We start from the raw sequence: 17,151 nt of genomic DNA, 5'->3' as shown, positions 1-17,151 counted from the left end.
ATTGTTGCTCTATTTTGAGCTAAGTCTGTTATATCAGAGTTAAGTAACCATAGGGCAGTGATTTTTCAGTATGCTGTATTCACATATTCTCAATGTATCAATGCTTTGTATTTGTATACTTTGAGTGTATCAATGTTGTGCTGTATTCACATGCACTGATTGTATCAATGTTGGCTGTGAGTAGGTGTCTTGTCGTTCTCACCATGTGAAAGATGACAGGCAAAACCGCAATAGATATATTGCTGGGAAATTTGAATTCACCGTTGGTTACACTTATTGTGATGTGCCAGTTGATCAGCCTGGCAATCTAGATCGAGATGACATATGTCAATCACCAGCGCTATATTTTTCCTGCCAGTGGTGAAGTGCACTATATGAGGTACACTTGTAGTTGGATGCTAATAGTAGGTTAGACACCAGTCAAGTGTCATGTGCATCGCTAACCATCGCTAACACCTGCTTCTAGGATAAACAGTTTTTCAATGATTTTAGTATAGTGCCCTGCGTTAATATGCCTTGAATTTACTATGTCAGCGGCTAGAGCGTAACACCGCTGGATTCGGAGAACGCAGGGCAGAATTGTCTGAAGTATTTGAACTGAGCAATCTCTGTGTGCCGTTATGATGACACAGTGGACGCTAGCAGTGATTTCATCTGTCAGCGTTCGGCGAGATTGCCGGGTGAGCTGTCTCATGTGCCGCTGTGAGAGCTATGTGGACACTGTCAGTGAATTAACTCGGCAGCGTTCGCCAGAAATATCCTCGATCTCCCAACTGGGACAGGCAAGAGAAAGTAGCTGGGCTCAAAGTTAAATTGACTATTGGATTGTATTACAGATTTTGATAGATGCTAGACCTTATACATTGGTATCGTACATTCGTATGGCTAGACACCCGACGCACGTTTCACCGGCATTCCGGCTTCCTCTTGGGGTCAAGAGGACCCCAAGAGGAAGCCGGAATGCCGGCGAAACGCGCGTCGGGTGTCTAGCCATACGAATGTACGATACCAATGTATAAGGTCTAGCATCTATCAAAATCTGTAATACAATCCAATAGTCAATCTAACTTTGAGCCCAGCTACTTTCTCTTGCCTGTCCCAGTTGGGAGATCGAGGATATTTCTGGCGAACGCTGCCGAGTTAATTCACTGACAGCGTCCACATAGCTCTCACAGCGGCACATGAGACAGCTCACCCGGCAATCTCGCCGAACGCTGACAGATGAAATCACTGCTAGCGTCCACTGTGTCATCATAACGGCACACAGAGATTGCTCAGTTCAAATACTTCAGACAATTCTGCCCTGCGTTCTCCGAATCCAGCGGTGTTACGCTCTAGCCGCTGACATAGTAAATTCAAGGCATATTAACGCAGGGCACTATACTAAAATCATTGAAAAACTGTTTATCCTAGAAGCAGGTGTTAGCGATGGTTAGCGATGCACATGACACTTGACTGGTGTCTAACCTACTATTAGCATCCAACTACAAGTGTACCTCATATAGTGCACTTCACCACTGGCAGGAAAAATATAGCGCTTGTGATTGACATATATCATCTCGATCTAGATTGCCAGGCTGATCAACTGGCACATCACAATAAGTGTAACCAACGGTGAATTCAAATTTCCCAGCAATATATCTATTGCGGTTTTGCCTGTCATCTTTCACATGGTGAGAACCACAAGACACCTACTCACAGCCAACATTGATACAATCAGTGCATGTGAATACAGCACAACATTGATACACTCAAAGTATACAAATACAAAGCATTGATACATTGAGAATATGTGAATACAGCATACTGAAAAATCACTGCCCTATGGTTACTTAACTCTGATATAATAGACTTAGCTCAAAATAGAGCAACAATTAAGCTTGTTATAAAGTAATATACTACAAGCAAGTCTGATTATAATAGTGTATTACAGGAATATACGATAGATAATTAACTCTCAGGCTTATTTTGCCCTAGGTGTTTGACAGGGGTCATCTACACCACAACATAATAGACCCACATTGGAATATTTTTTAAATATTAAAAATTATCCGTCTGTTTTGTGTTCATCCTGCCTTACAAAAAACACAATAAATACAGATCAAAAAGTCAGATGTACTCCAAAATGGTATTAATAAAAACGACAAGTCGTCCCATAATTAAAAAAAAATCCCTTAACCCCCTTAACGCTCACTGACGTACTATTCCGTCAGGGAAACCGCCCCGTTCGCGCTCCATGACGGAATAGTACGTCACGGGAGTAACGGCCATTTCGGCCGTCCTCCCGACACATACAGGAGCTGTGACAGCTGCTGTCTCGTACAGCAGCTGCCGCAGCTCCTACAGCGGGGACCGATCGCTGTGTCCCCGCTGATTAACTCCTTAAAAGCCATGTTCAATAGAGATCGTGGCTTTTTAGGGGTTAAGCTATCATCGCCGGCCTGCTACACGATAGTAACCACAATAATAACCACAATAATAACCACAATGCCCACCATCCCTGGCACAATGCCTCCCATGGCAGCAATGCCCACATGCCAGTTACAATGCTCCAATTAAAGCCACTATGCCCCCATGACCCCCACATTGTCCCTTATAAAAGCCACAATACCCTCCAAGCCAGTCACAATGTCCTCAATTCCCCTTTTGCCAATGGCAAAGTGAAAATGACAGACACAATGCCCTCTATGTATGTCACAATGCCATTAATGGCCCTATGTAATGTAGAATGGACCTATTCTAACCACAGTGCCCCTAATGCAAGCCACAATGACAACATGACGCCCGCTATATGCCTTATCCCAGCCACAATGGCTCTCATTCAAGCAATAGTGCCCAAATGCCAACCACAATGCTCCCATAAGAGCCACTATGCCCCAGTGAAACACACTAAATCCCAGCCACAATATATCCATTATAGCTACAATGCACTCCATGCCAGTCGATGTGACCTCAATTCTACATTTGCCAATAACATTGCCCCATGACAGCCACAATGTCCTCCATGCCAGCCATATTTCTCACAATGCCCCCTATGCCAGCCACATTGAGCTCAATGCCCCTTAGCCATTAGCAATACAACCACAATACCTCTTAAGACAACCAAAATGCCCTCATGACAACTACAATCCCTTCATTGTCCACTTTACCATCACAAAGCCCAAATACAAAACACAATGCCTCTAAAAATTCACAATGCCCTCATGATAGCCACACTGTCTTTAAACCCAGTCACGATGTCCCCATGAAAGCCACAATGTCCCCTCACAACCACAATCCCAGAATGCGTCATATACCAGCAACAATGCCTTCAATACCAATTACAATTCCCAGAGGACAACCACAATGCTATCATTGATCCCTATTCCAGCTACAATGACCCCATGTAAGGCCACTATGCCCTCCGTAGCAGTAAAATTACCCTGAATGTCTCCTATGTCTACCCCAATGCCCCCATGACAACTACAAAGCCTCACATGGCAGAAAAAGTCAGATGTACTCCAAAATGGTATTAATAAAAACGACAAGTCGTCGCATAATAAAAAAAAAATCCCTTAACCCCCTTAACGCTCACTGACGTACTATTCCTTCAGGGAAACCGCCCCGTTCGCGCTCCATGACGGAATAGTACGTCACGGGAGTAACGGCCATTTCGGCCGTCCTCCCGACACATACAGGAGCTGTGACAGCTGCTGTCTCGTACAGCAGCTGCCACAGTTCCTACAGCGGGGACCGATCGCTGTGTCCCCGCTGATTAACCCCTTAAAAGCCGTGTTCAATAGAGATCGTGGCTTTTTAGGGGTTAAGCTACCATCGCCGGCCTGCTACACGATAGCGGCCAGCGATGGTGACTATGGCAACCGGACACCAAACAATGGTGTCCGGCTATGCCATCGACGGATGCCTAGTGGGTCCTGATGAAGTCAGGACCCACTATGCTTGCTGTCAGTGAGTAGCTGACAGCTCTAATACTCTGCACTACGCATGTAGTGCAGTGTATTAGAATAGCAATCAGGGCCTCCTGCCCTCAAGTCCCCTAGTGGGACAAAGTAATAAAGTAAAAACAAAAGTTAAAAAAAGATGTGTAAAAATAAGAAAATAAAAGTTTTAAAAGTGATCAAAGTAAAAATCCCCCTTTTTTCCTTATCAGTTCTTTATTATTAATAAAAATATATAAACAAACAAATAAACTATACATAATTGGTATCGCCACGTCCGTAACGGACTGAACTACAAAATTATTTTGTTATTTATCCCACGCGGTGAACGGCGTAAAAGAAAATAATAATAAACCGTACCAGAATCACAACTGTTTGGTCACTTCACCTCCCAAAAAATGGAATAAAAAGAGATCAAAAAGTCGCATGTACCTAAAAATGGTCCTGATCGAAAACTAGAGTTCGTTACGCAAAAAATAAGTCCTCAAACGTCTTTATTAATAAAAAAGTTCTGTCTCTTAGAATATGGTAACACAAAAAGTAAATGATTTTTTACAAAATGTATTTTATTGTGCAAACGCCATAAGACATAAAAAACTATAAACATCCGGTATCGCCATAATCGTATCGCCACGCAGAATAAAGTGAATGTGTAATTTATAGCGCACGGTGAACGCTGTAAAAAAAATAGAATAAAAAACAATAGTAGAATTGCTGTTTTTTAGTCACCACGCCACTTAAAAATGGAATGAAAACGGATCAAAAATCTGCATGCACCCCATGAAAAGCACTATGAATTCCTCAAGGGGTCTAGTTTCCAAAATGGGGTCACTGTTGGGGTGTTTCCACTGTTTTGGCACCACAAAGACCTCTTCAAACCGCACATGGTGCCTAATAAAAAGGAGGTCTCATAATCCGCTAGGGGCTCTTTTGCTTCGGAGGCCGGTGCTTCAGTTCATTACCGCACTAGGGCCACATGTGGGATATTTCTCAAAACTACAGAATCTGGGCAATAAATATTGAGTTGCGTTTCTCTGGAAAAACTTTCTGTGTTATAGAAAAAAATGGTATAAAAAGGATTTTCTGACAAAAAAAAAAAAGTAAATTTCACCTCCACTTTGCTCTAAATTCCTGTGAAACACCTAAAGGGTTCATAAACTTTCTAAATGCTGTTGTAAATACTTTGAGGGGTCTAGTTTCTAAAATGGGGTGTTTCATAGGGGTGTCTAATATATAGGCCCCTCAAAACAACTTCAGAACTGAACTGGAACTTAAAAAAAAAGTAATTAGGCAATACTTTGCTTCTTACATTATACTAATAATGAGCAGTGCCCACCCCGAGATGGCCCCAGTTTTGACCGTTTGTATAAACAGAGACCCCTATCAGACCGTTTCAGTGCCTGGTTTTCCCAAGCATACACCCCAAGAAGTGTATTTCTATTAATGAGTCCTTGGTAGATTTTAATGGGAGGCTTTAATTCCGCCAGTACCTGCCGAGTAAGAGGGCAAGGTATGGCGTGAAGATGTATAAGCTGTGCGAGAGTGCATCAGGGTATGCCTACAAATTTAGGATATATGAAGGGAAGGACAGCAGTATTCAGCCCCCAGAATGCCCCCCCCCCCCTTACTGGGAGTTAATGCAAAAATTGTATGGGATTTGGTGCACCCACTGCTGGACCAGGGTTACCACCTCTACCTGGATAATTTTTATACCAGCGTCCCACTCTTCAACTGCCTCACTTCCAGTCTTGCGGCATGCGGCACTGCTAGAAGAAATCTGAGAGGCCTCCCTAAGACTCTGCTTTGCAAACAAGAAGGGGTGAGAGCAGGGCACATTCTAGCAGCAACATATAGTGTGTCAAGTACAAGGACAAGAGAAATGTTCTTGTTTTGACAACAATACATGGCCACACCAGTACCCATGAACCTGTACGAGGTACCAGTACAGAGACCCTGAAACTAGACTGCATCCTTGACTACAATAGGTACATGGGAGGGGCGGACTTGTCAGATCAAGTCCTGAAGCCCTACAGCGCCATGCGGTGTGGTATAAGAAGCCGGCCGTGCACATCATTATCAAGAACCTAATCTTTAGGGACCAAGAAGGGGGCACCCAGTACTTCTGGAAGCAAGGCCACAGGCATCTAACCAGGGCAACACTTTCCAGATTAAGTTCCCCAAACTGGCAAGAAGGGAAAAAGTAAAAAGAGGTGCAAAGTCTGCTATAAGAGGGGGATAAGGGAGGACACAATATATCAATGTGACACATGTCCCGAAAAACCAGGGCTCTGTATGAAAGTGTTTTAAAATTTATCATAGATCCCTTAGATTTTTCATCTATCCTGATGCACTCCGCACAGATTAAGCCCCTCATATTTCCCTTCTGTGTGCCCAGGCAGCTGATAACAGCCACATGTAGGGTATTGCCATAACCAGGAGAACCCACATTACAGTTTATGGGGTGTATATCTCCGGTGGCACATGCTGGGCACAATATATCGGACACTGAAATGGCATAGATATATAGAAAATTGCAAATATCACACTGCACCATCTGCTGCGCATTATCTTTTACACAATACCTGTGGGGTCAAAATGCTCACTACACCTCTAGATGAATGTCTTAAGGGGTGTAGTTTTTAAAATGGGGTCACTTCTCTGGGATTTCAACTGTACTGGTACCTCAGGGGCTTCTGCATACATGACATAGCACCAGAAAAGCTCCAGTAGGCCAAATGGTGGTGTTTTCCTTCTAAGCCCTCCCATGGGCCCAAACTGCAGTTTATCACAACAAATGGGGTATTTCTGCACTCAGGAGAAATTGGGCAATAAAATGGGGTATTTTGTTATCTTTGAAAATAAAAAATTTTGATAAAAAATTACGTCTTACTGGAAAAAATGATTTTTTTTTAATTTCACAGCCCAATTCAAATACGTGCTGTGAAAAAACTGTGCGGTCAAAATGGTCACAGCAACCATAAATCAATTCCTTGAGGGGTGTAGTTTCCAAAATGAGGTCACTTCTGGTGGGTTTCCATTGCTTTGATACCTCTGGGGCTCTGCAAATGCGACATGGCACCCGAAAACCAATCCAGCAAAATCTGGACTCCAACAAACACATAGCGCTACTTTGCCGTTTGAGAAATTTTATCAAAAATGACATCTTATTGGAAAACATTTCATTTTTTTAATTTCACAGCCCAATTCAAATACGTGCTGTGAAAAAACTGTGTGGTCAAAATGGTAACAACCATACATGAATTTCTTGAGGGGTGTAGTTTCCAAAATGGGGTCACTTTTGGGGGATTTCTGCTGTTTTGGCACCTCAACACCTCTTCAAACCTGGCATGCTGCCTAAAATATATTCTAATAAAAGAGAGGCCTCAAAATGCACTAGGTGCTTCTTTGCTTCTAGGGCTTGTGTTTTAGTCCACGAGCGCACTAGAGCCACATTTCTAAAAACTGCAGAATCTGGACAATACATATTTAGTAGTGTTTCTCTGGTAAAACCTTCTGTGTTACAGAAAAAAAATGGAATAAAATTGAAATTCAGTAAGAAAAATGAAATTTGCAAACTTCACCTCCACTTTGCTTTAATTCCTGTGAAATTCCTAAAGGGTTAAAAAAAAACTTTCTAAATGGTGTTTTGAATACTTTGAGGGGTCTAGTTTTTAAAATGGGGTGTTTTATGGGGATTTCTAATACATAGGCCCCTCAAAGCCACTTCAGAACTGAACAGGTACCTTAAAAAAAAGGCTTTTGAAATTTTCTTAAAAATATGAGAAATTGCTGTTTATGTTCTAAGTCTTGTAACGTCCAAGAAAAATAAAAAAATGTTCAAAAAAACTATGCCAATCTAAAGTAGACATATGGGAAATGTGAACTAGTAACTATTTTGGGTAGTATACCCATCTGTTTTACAAGCAGATGAATTTAGATTCAGAAAAATGCTATTTTTTCAACATTTTCTCTACATTTTGCACTTTTTCACAACTATACACTGAATATATCGACCAAATTTTACCACTCACCCGAAGCCCAATGTCTCACGAGAAAACAATCTCAGAATCGCTTGGATAGGTTTAAGCATTCCGACGTTATTACCACATAAAGTGAAATATGTCACATTTGAAAAATGGGCTCTGAGCCTTAAGGCCCAAACAAGGCTCCGTCCTTAAGGGGTTAAACAACTACAGTCTATTGGCGGGAAAATAAAATGGCTCTTAGGAATATGACAACACGAAAGCAAACACTTCAAAAAACCAAAACGTTTTTATTGTGCAATAGAAGTAAAACATAAAAAAAACTATATACATTTGGTATCGCCCTAATTTGAATATATCGAGAGAGGAAAAATAACACACAGACGCTGCTGGTATGCTCAAAATACTCCTCTGGGGGTTTATTAACAAACTCAATTATAATAATATCATTCAAATGGGGTGTAGACTTGAGGTTAACCAATCAGAGGCAATTTGACAATATTTCTTATTCAGCCAATTACAGACACACGATACATTGCAGATACATCATTATAATTCTTCACACATCAGGAATACAGCTGTGTTATCTCTCTTGGCTAGAATATTTCTGTAAGATGGGAGGCATTCTCACAAGCATATTTGCTGCCCTCCCATCTCACTCCCTGTCTCTTTTCTGCAAGCTTTGTATGGGAACCAAGATCAAAGATAACTAACTAAGAAACATACGAAATCAACATTAATATACTTGTCTTAAAGGAACAATGACTTTCTTATTTACTACAAAAGAACCAAGATGGGAACTCCAGACAAGATGGCTGCTGCACGAAATTAAATCATTTAAACATTATTATAATCACTTTCACATAATACATATCTTAGTAATTCGGCATCCTGTAATGTAATGTAATGTAATTTCATACAAAGAATATAAGCAAATAAACCATCCTTCACATCGCTGACCACAAACTCCTTCCATCCAGTCGATGCCCTCTCTCCAGAGATGTCTGCACATACGGCCGTCCTGTTCCACAGTAACCAGCAGGTTACGCTCGCTAGCTCAGTCCAGACTTAAGAAGCCAAAGCGCACACAGGTGGGAGATTGAGCTGATTGCTTGCAGAGCAGCCTGGGCTATAAGAAGGACTGTGCCCCTCCCTGCAATGCCTGAGCGTTGTTGTCGTTATCCTAGTATGTCTAAGAAAATGGTCTCCTAGTGTTTCCCGTTCCTGTAACCTGTACCCTATTCTATCCTCGTCAAGTACCGTGTTGAGCTGAAGTCGTGCTGTGCTGTATACCACGCCTGTTTTGCTTCACCACGCCTGGCTCCTGCCTGCTACCTAGTCCCAGCCAAGCCTGTCTTGCTACTGTCTGAGCTACCACAGGTACACTATACAAACTATAGACTGTGACCTGTGTCCAGTTGTCAGCTGCCATACCGTCAAGGCGGTACGGCCCAGTGGGTCTACGTACACAACGAGACATAAACACACAAAAAAGAATGGCAGAATTATTTTTCTAAATTCCATTACCACCGGAAAGTTGATCAATTATATGTACCCCAAAATGGTGCAATTAATCAATACAATTCTTTCCACAAAAAAACTTCTCATATGGCTATGAATACGTAAAAACCCAAAAATTATGAGTTTTGCAATGTGACGATGAATAAAACTGAAAAAAAAACGTTTGGTCATTAGTGTCAAAACAGGCTGGTCACTAGAGGGTTAAGCCTTTGTTAATAAATAATCATCTTTTAACATGCTTGTACCCCTACATAATCTTTATGACATTTCAGAACATAATTAATAGAAAGACGACAGAGTGCATCTAAAAATCCAATAAAAAATGGAGGGGTAAGAAATGTATTTCCCATTCAGGTGTATTTCTTCTATTAAGATCCTTTATGTACATTGGGAATTGCCTGATATATTGTTATTAATAGAAGTCTGCCAATCCAAACGTAAAATGCGGCAGCCCAGGTTAAAGGGGTTGTCCAGTCATAAGAAATAGATGACCTATCCTCGTGGCCCCGTTGATCAGCTGATTTGAAGGGGCCGCAGCACTCGTATGAGCACTGTTTGCCCTTCATTACTGTCACTATTCGTACTGAGATCGCCGATACACTTGTAGCAGTGGTACACAGTATTACAGCCTTCTCCCATTCACTTGAATGGGAAAAGCCTGTTTTTATGTGAACCGCTGCTACGTGTGTCGGCGATTCACAGTACCAGCAGATAAGGAATGAATGGGAAGCAGCATTCATACGATCGCCACGGTCCCTTCAAAACAGCTAATTAGCGAGGGGTTCTGGGAATCAAACCACCACCGATCAGATATTGAGGGCCTATCTTAAAGATAGGCCATCAATTTCCTATGACTGAACAAACCCCTTTAATCTAAAGCGGGACTTCTCAACATGTAGCTATGTCTTAACCTGTGGTAAATTATCAGAGCTATACAGATACCTCCACACCTGCATAGGGCTTAGTGTTTCTCTATTCCTAATGTTTTTTCTGCAAGTACTTGTTGGAAGCTGCACTGGTTAGACTAACTTTAACCCCCCCCCCCCGGCTCCATGATGTGCCTGCGTCTTTCCCTTTAACCTTTCAGAAGGCTAAGAACCCATGGCATCTGTAGGGTACTTGCAACTTACCTAATTTGCCAGCCCCATGTTTGAATCCATTCCGTTGATGACAATGTATTAGGAAATTACTGATAGTCCATTCATGTTATACTTTCATTGGAACTCAGGACAATATATTCAAGCTGCAAGACCTGTTGTTTAAATTCTTATTATTACTAATAGTGTCAATACACAGTAGATGAAAGTTGTCAGAAGCTGCTGATTTTGTCAGGATCTACTATATAATATGTATAATGTTACATAATTACATAGTTAGTACGGTTGAAAAAAAGACACATGTCCATCAAGTTCAACCAAGGGATGGGAAAAGGAAGGGGAAAAATTTCTACACATAGGAGCTAATATTTTTTCGTTCTAGGAAATGATCTAAGCCTTTTTTAAAGCCATCTACTGTCCCCGCTGTGACCAGCTCCTGCGGTAAACTATTCCATAGATTCACCGTTCTCACAGTAAAGAAGGCTTGTCGCCTCTGCAGGTTGAACCTTTTTTTCTCCAGACGGAGGGAGGGTCCCTGTGCTTTTTTTAGTTTATTTTTAACATGGAACAGGATTTCACCATATTTTTTGTATGTGCCATTCATATATTTATATATATGTAATGTGTATCTTACCCGACGGCAGATGTTGGGGGAAAGAAGGATCGTACATGTTGGATTTCAACATACCCTATCCTTTGTTCCGCAGAAAATAGGTCATTACTAGAGGAGCCAGCACCATTTATTCCCTGTCTCCCCACTGAAATAAAGAATGCATGCTCGGACATTTTAAACTGTATTCCCATTAACTGTAATGAACTGATGTATCTTTATCAATTTATTAAAATCAATGAGGAGTTCAGGATTCAGCATTTAGCATTCAGGTCTAAATTGTTCCTAGCAGATCAACTTTCTAGATGTTCAGTCTCAGCTCGATATGATGTTTCATCAACCTCTACCATCAATGCTAACACTGTCATGTCATCTGCGTATTTAGCAAGTGTTACCATGCCATGAAATCATGAATACCATGTCAGCCTATGTTATAAACACCACTGGCGTAGCTATAGGGGTCGCAGCGGTCGCAATTGCGACCGGGCCCCGAAGCCAGGGGGGCCCACGGCCCCCCGCACCACATCAATAAAAAGTTTCTATAGTAACTCGGGCCGCGGGCCCCTGTTACTATAGTAACATACTTTACTTACCTTCCTGGTTCCGGATCGCAGCGGAGGTCCTGACGTCAGGCGCTGTGCGCAGCGCATGACGTCACAGCGCTATGCCGCCGCGCACAGCATCGAGACTACAGAACTCCCGCCGCGGCCGAAGAGGAAGGTAAGGTTAGCCCTGACTGGCGGGGTCCGACTCCCGGGACCCGCCAATCAGCTGTTTTGAAGGGGCCGCAGCACTCGTACGAGAGCTGCTCCCCTTCATTCCTGTCACTTCATTCCGGTCACACTGTGAATCGGTGTCGGCGATTCACAGTGTGGGCGAGTAGTGAAATGAAGGGGAAGCAGCTCTCGTACGAGTGCTGCGGCCCCTTCAAAACAGCTGATTTGCGGGTCCCGGGCGACACATCAGCTATTGATGGCCTATCCTGTGGATAGGCCATCAATGTTTAGGGACTGCACAACCCCTAAGCCTACGATGTAGCAGGCTTAGGGGGCCCATGAGACAGGATCACAGATTGTGTGATCCTGTCTGCTGGGCCCTGTATCTAAGCCAATCACATGGTAGGCTTAGATACATGGCCCATGCGTGATCCTGTCTGCTGGGCCCTGTATCTAAGCCTACCACACTGTAGGTTTAGATACAGGGCCCCAGCACACAGTAATCTTATACTGTATAAGATTACTGTCTGCTGGACCCTGTATCTAAGCCTACCTTGTGGTAGGCTTAGATACAGGGTCCCACAGACAGTATCACACATGGGCCCTGTATCTAAGCCTTAGGGTATGTGCACAGACACTAATTACGTCCGTAATTGACGGACGTATTTCGGCCGCAAGTACCGGACCGAACACAGTGCAGGGAGCCGGACTCCTAGCATTATAGTTATGTACGATGCTAGGAGTCCCTGGCTCGCTGCAGGACAACTGTCCCATACTGTAATCATGTTTTCAGTACGGGACAGTTGTCCGGCAGCGAGGCAGGGACTCCTAGCGTCGCACATAAGTATAATGCTAGGAGCCCGGCTCCCTGCACTGTGTTTGGTCCAGTACTTGCGGCCGAAATACGTCCGTCAATTACGGACGTAATTAGTGTGTGTGCACATACCCTAACACACGTGTTACTAATCATTTTTTGTGTGTTTTCTTACAGGTTCGGTCGTTGGACTACGGCGGATTCCAGGACTACTTCGATGACAGCTTTTTTTTTTTATTAATAAAATGGTTAATGAGGGTTGTGTGGGTTTTTTTTTTATTTCAATAAAATATTTTTTCTATGTCTTTGTGTTTTTTTTTTAAACTATATTACTACCGCCTTAGTAAAGGCCGCCGGATGATTGACAGCATCCATTGCTAAGGCGGGGCTTAGTGTTAGCGGATGCAGAGGCTAACACTAACCCCCTTTATTACCCCGGTACCCACCGCCACCAGGGGTGCTGGGAAGAGCCGGGTACCATCCAGTACCTGACCATCTGTAGTGATGGTTGGCCACTGGGGTGGCCGCAGGCTGGTATTATCAGGAGGGGAAAGGCCAAAAACAGTGGCCCTTCCCATCCTGGTAATGCTGCCTGCTGCTGCTTTATTGTATCTGGCTGGTTATGAAAATGGGGGGGACCCCACGTCATTTAAAAAATAAAAAAATAATTGGAAAGAACGATGTCGGGTCCCCCCCAATTTTCATAACCAGCCAGATACAACACAGCAGCAGCAGGCAGCATTACCAGGGTGGTAGGTGCCACTGGTTTTGGCCTTCCCCAGCCTAATACTACCAGCCTGCGGCCACCCCGGTGCCTGCCCGTCACTACAGATGGTCGGGTACTGGTTTGTACCCGGCTCTTCCCAGTACCCCTGGTGGCGGTGGGTACCGGGGTAATAATGGGGGTTAGTGTAGCCTCTGCATCGGCTAACATTAAGCCTCGCCTTAGTAATGGAGGTTGTCAATCAGCCAGCGGCCATTACTAAGGCGGTGATAATAAAGTTTAAAAAGATACAAGCACATAGAAAAAACACAACCCTCATTAACCATTTTATTGAGAATAAAAAAAACGCCGTCATTGAAGTCCTCGAATCTGAAGTCCAACAACCGAACCTGTAAAAAAAACACAAACACAAAAATAATCAGTAACACATAAAGAAGCAAAATTATTATTCTTACCTATCCTGGGTCCAGCGCTGGAGCCGCAATGTCAGCGAGCGGGGCCCTGTATCTAATCCTATCATGTGTGATACAGTCTGCTGAGCTGTGTATCTAATCCAATGATGTATGATACTGTCTGCTGGGCCCTATATCTAATCCGATCATGTGTGATACTGTCTGCTGAGCCACTGTATCTAATCCTATCATGTGTGATACTGTCTGCTGAGCTGTGTATCTAATCCTATCATGTGTGATACTGTCTGCTGAGCCACTGTATCTAATCCTATCATGTGTGGTACTGTCTGCTGAGCCACTGTATCTAATCCTATCATGTGTGGTACTGTCTGCTGAGCCACTGTATCTAATCCTATCATGTGTGATACTGTCTGCTGGGCCACTGTATCTAATCCTATCATGTGTGATACTGTCTGCTGAGCTGTGTATCTAATCCTATCATGTGTGATACTGCCTTCTGAGCCACTGTATCTAATCCTATCATGTGTGATACTGTCTGCTCAGCCACTGTATCTAATCCTATCCATAGTTTATAGGGTCGTAGTGCTATAGATATTCTATGCTGTCTCATATACACACTTTTTTTTGGGGCGGACACATATGTATTGGGGCTATTTCCCCTGACATTTTAAGCCCTGAGGGTATGTTCACACAGCAGCGTCCGTTACGGCTGAAATTACTGTGCTGTTTTCAGGAGAAAATAGCACCGTAATTTCAGCCGTAATGGCATGTGCAGGCGTCTTTCGCTGCGTCCATTATGGAAGTAACTGAAGCTGGTTTTCCATGGAGTCCATGGAAAACGGCTCCATTTACGTCTGAAGAAGTGACAGGCACTTTTTTACGCGCCGCCTTTTGACAGCGACGCGTAAAAAAAAATGACCGTCGGCACAGAACATCGTAAGACCCATTCAAATGAATGGGCAGATGTTTGCCGACGCTTTTGAGCCACATTTTCGGACGTAATTCAATGCTAAAACGCCCGAATTACGTCCGTAAATAGTGTGTGTGAACCCAGCCTTAGTGACGCCCCGGCTGCTAGTGCTGCATTGTTGGGTCACTTAGGAGACCCAGCGATGCAGCTGAAAGCTGCGGACCGTCAGCCATGAGAATTTTGCGGGGGGGGGGGGGCCCAGTAAGAATTTTTGCATCGGGGCCCATGAGCCTCTAGCTACGCCCCTGATAAACACATTGCAATAAAAATTACTAAATTAGTCTATAGTCTTTTTTTCCTATTCATAAACATTAATACTGTGCACAGTAACCAGAAAACTTTGAGAAATCAAGATAAAACTGTACATACCCATGCAAGAAACTTTTTGCTTGGAAACTTGCACTGGATTATTTGTTGCTTTATCTGGATGTAGTAAAGTTTCAGATCGGCTGTTCTGTATGAAAACCACCAGGATCAACAGGAGGTACAAGGATACAACAAGGCTTCTCTTAGTCATCTTGTAGATCTCTGGAAGTCAGCACAGTTCTGGTAATGGTCTTGTCAGATGATTAACAGAAGGAAGTCCCACCAATAAATACACAGTAAACTTATAATAAGTTAGTCATGCAGCTCTGAGATGCCAGCAAATATGTACTGTGGAGCATATAGTAGCAAAACCGGAAACACTACCAAGACTCTTCTTATAGGAAACCTACAATAACTAAAAATTCTCTAAGACGACTGAAAGTAGGCTTACAATTATAAAGAAAATAACAGCAAGCCTTACTTCACTTCCTCCTGTCACTGTCATCATTATCAGTGTCACATGTTGCCAAAGGGAAATGCCTGCCAACTTGAGAAGTTTTAGTAATGTGAGTGACATTGTACCAATGCAGAAATTCCCAGACACAGTCATGTGATTCTCGTCTTGCACGGATACAATTAAACTCAAAAAAGGTACATTTTCCCCTGCTTCGTTAATTATACAAGACAAAGTAAGCATGAGAAGTTTCTTCATGTGATATATAGTAATACTAAAATATAAAATAAAAAGTGATATAATTTCTTAAAATGCCTTGTGTTAAGAGACATAGGTGCTTTAAGCAAGAGCATGTATAAGATATGATGAGATAACCATACAGGTATCTGTATACTCAGGCCTCCTCTCCCCATGGGTATCAGCAATTTTTTTCAACTAGATCATCTTTATAGTGAATGTCGGTTACAGAAGCAGTGTAGAATTCGAGCTACACTATTTCTGTAACTATTATTCAGTTCTATGGGAGTTACGGAAACAGCGTAGCTCAGCGAGTTACGCTGTTTCTGTAACTTGTCCATGTAATCAGTAAGTGGCTGGGAGCGCACAAAAAGTTAGAACGGTTTTTAGGGGGCCCCGTTCTAGAAATGGGTGCCCGTCCCCGAGGTGGGACCCGCATCTATTTGACATTTATGACATAGCCTGTGGATATGTCATAAGTGTCCTTCATGGGAAAACCCCTATAAATGCCTAGGTCGCAGTTAACTAGTTAAACAGCCAGGAATAGCACAATCGCTGTTTCTGGCCATTAGAGCAACATGTCAGCTGAAAACACAGCTGACACCTGCAGTGTGTCAAGCAGGAACAGTGCCCCCCCCCCCCCCAGCTCCATGATGTGCCAGCACGTCATGAGTTGGGAAGGGGTTAACTAAGGAAGCGGTCAGGAGGTCTGGCGCAGCCGGGTCCCTTCACTGCCGACTATAAGACGCAGGGAGTTTTTAGCAAGATTTATACTTGCTAAAAACTGCGTCCATTCAGACACATAGGTACTTCTTTTCTGTGTATTTCATAAGTTCAGAAAACCCCTTTATTGCCCTCAATTCAAGTAGGTCCAAAATTCTGTGGTCTTTCATTTTATAATATATTTCTATAAGTGTACTCTGTTTTTCGGACTTCATGCTGTATGTTGCTCTCACTAGCTTGAACTAATCGCACATGTATTTATACAGACAGTATTAAACTTAGTGGGAGCAGTATACACCGAATGGCCACATTATTAGAGACACTTATCTAGTAGCACATTAGACCGCCTTTGACCTTCAGAACCACAGCAATTCATCATGACATAGATATCACTATGTGTTGAAATCGTTCTGCAGGAATATTGGCCCATGCAGACAGTATAGCTTCTAGCATTTATCGCTAGGGTCCTTCTGCAGGGGCGTAGCTAGGGGGGCAGGCGGGGCATGTGCGCTGGGTGCAACTAGCTAGTAGGGAAGGGGAGGCGCCGCAGAGCAGCTGAATGCTGCTGATTGGCACCCTGTATGTCAGACACCTGCAGCAGTGATCAGCTTTAGGAAGAGCCAGGAAAACACGCAGAGGTGTTCT

At 43.1% G+C, this 17,151-nt stretch overlaps 1 protein-coding gene across 1 annotated transcript in view; it reads right to left on the bottom strand.

Moving 5' to 3' along the window:
- The window catches only part of AOAH (acyloxyacyl hydrolase), a 277,584-nt gene extending 262,281 nt beyond the window's left edge, over window positions 1–15,303 (bottom strand). The window contains exon 1 of the mRNA XM_075828561.1: window positions 15,156–15,303. Coding sequence (XP_075684676.1) covers window positions 15,156–15,303 — 148 coding nt within the window. The remainder of the gene's footprint in view (window positions 1–15,155) is intronic.
- Between the last annotated feature and the right edge of the window lie 1,848 nt (window positions 15,304–17,151).

The sequence above is a fragment of the Rhinoderma darwinii genome, chromosome 5 (genome assembly GCF_050947455.1).
Source record: "Rhinoderma darwinii isolate aRhiDar2 chromosome 5, aRhiDar2.hap1, whole genome shotgun sequence".
Taxonomy (NCBI): Eukaryota; Metazoa; Chordata; class Amphibia; order Anura; family Rhinodermatidae; genus Rhinoderma; species Rhinoderma darwinii.
Note: the sequence above shows the minus strand (reverse complement) of the source record. Positions and strands in the feature narration are given on the sequence as shown.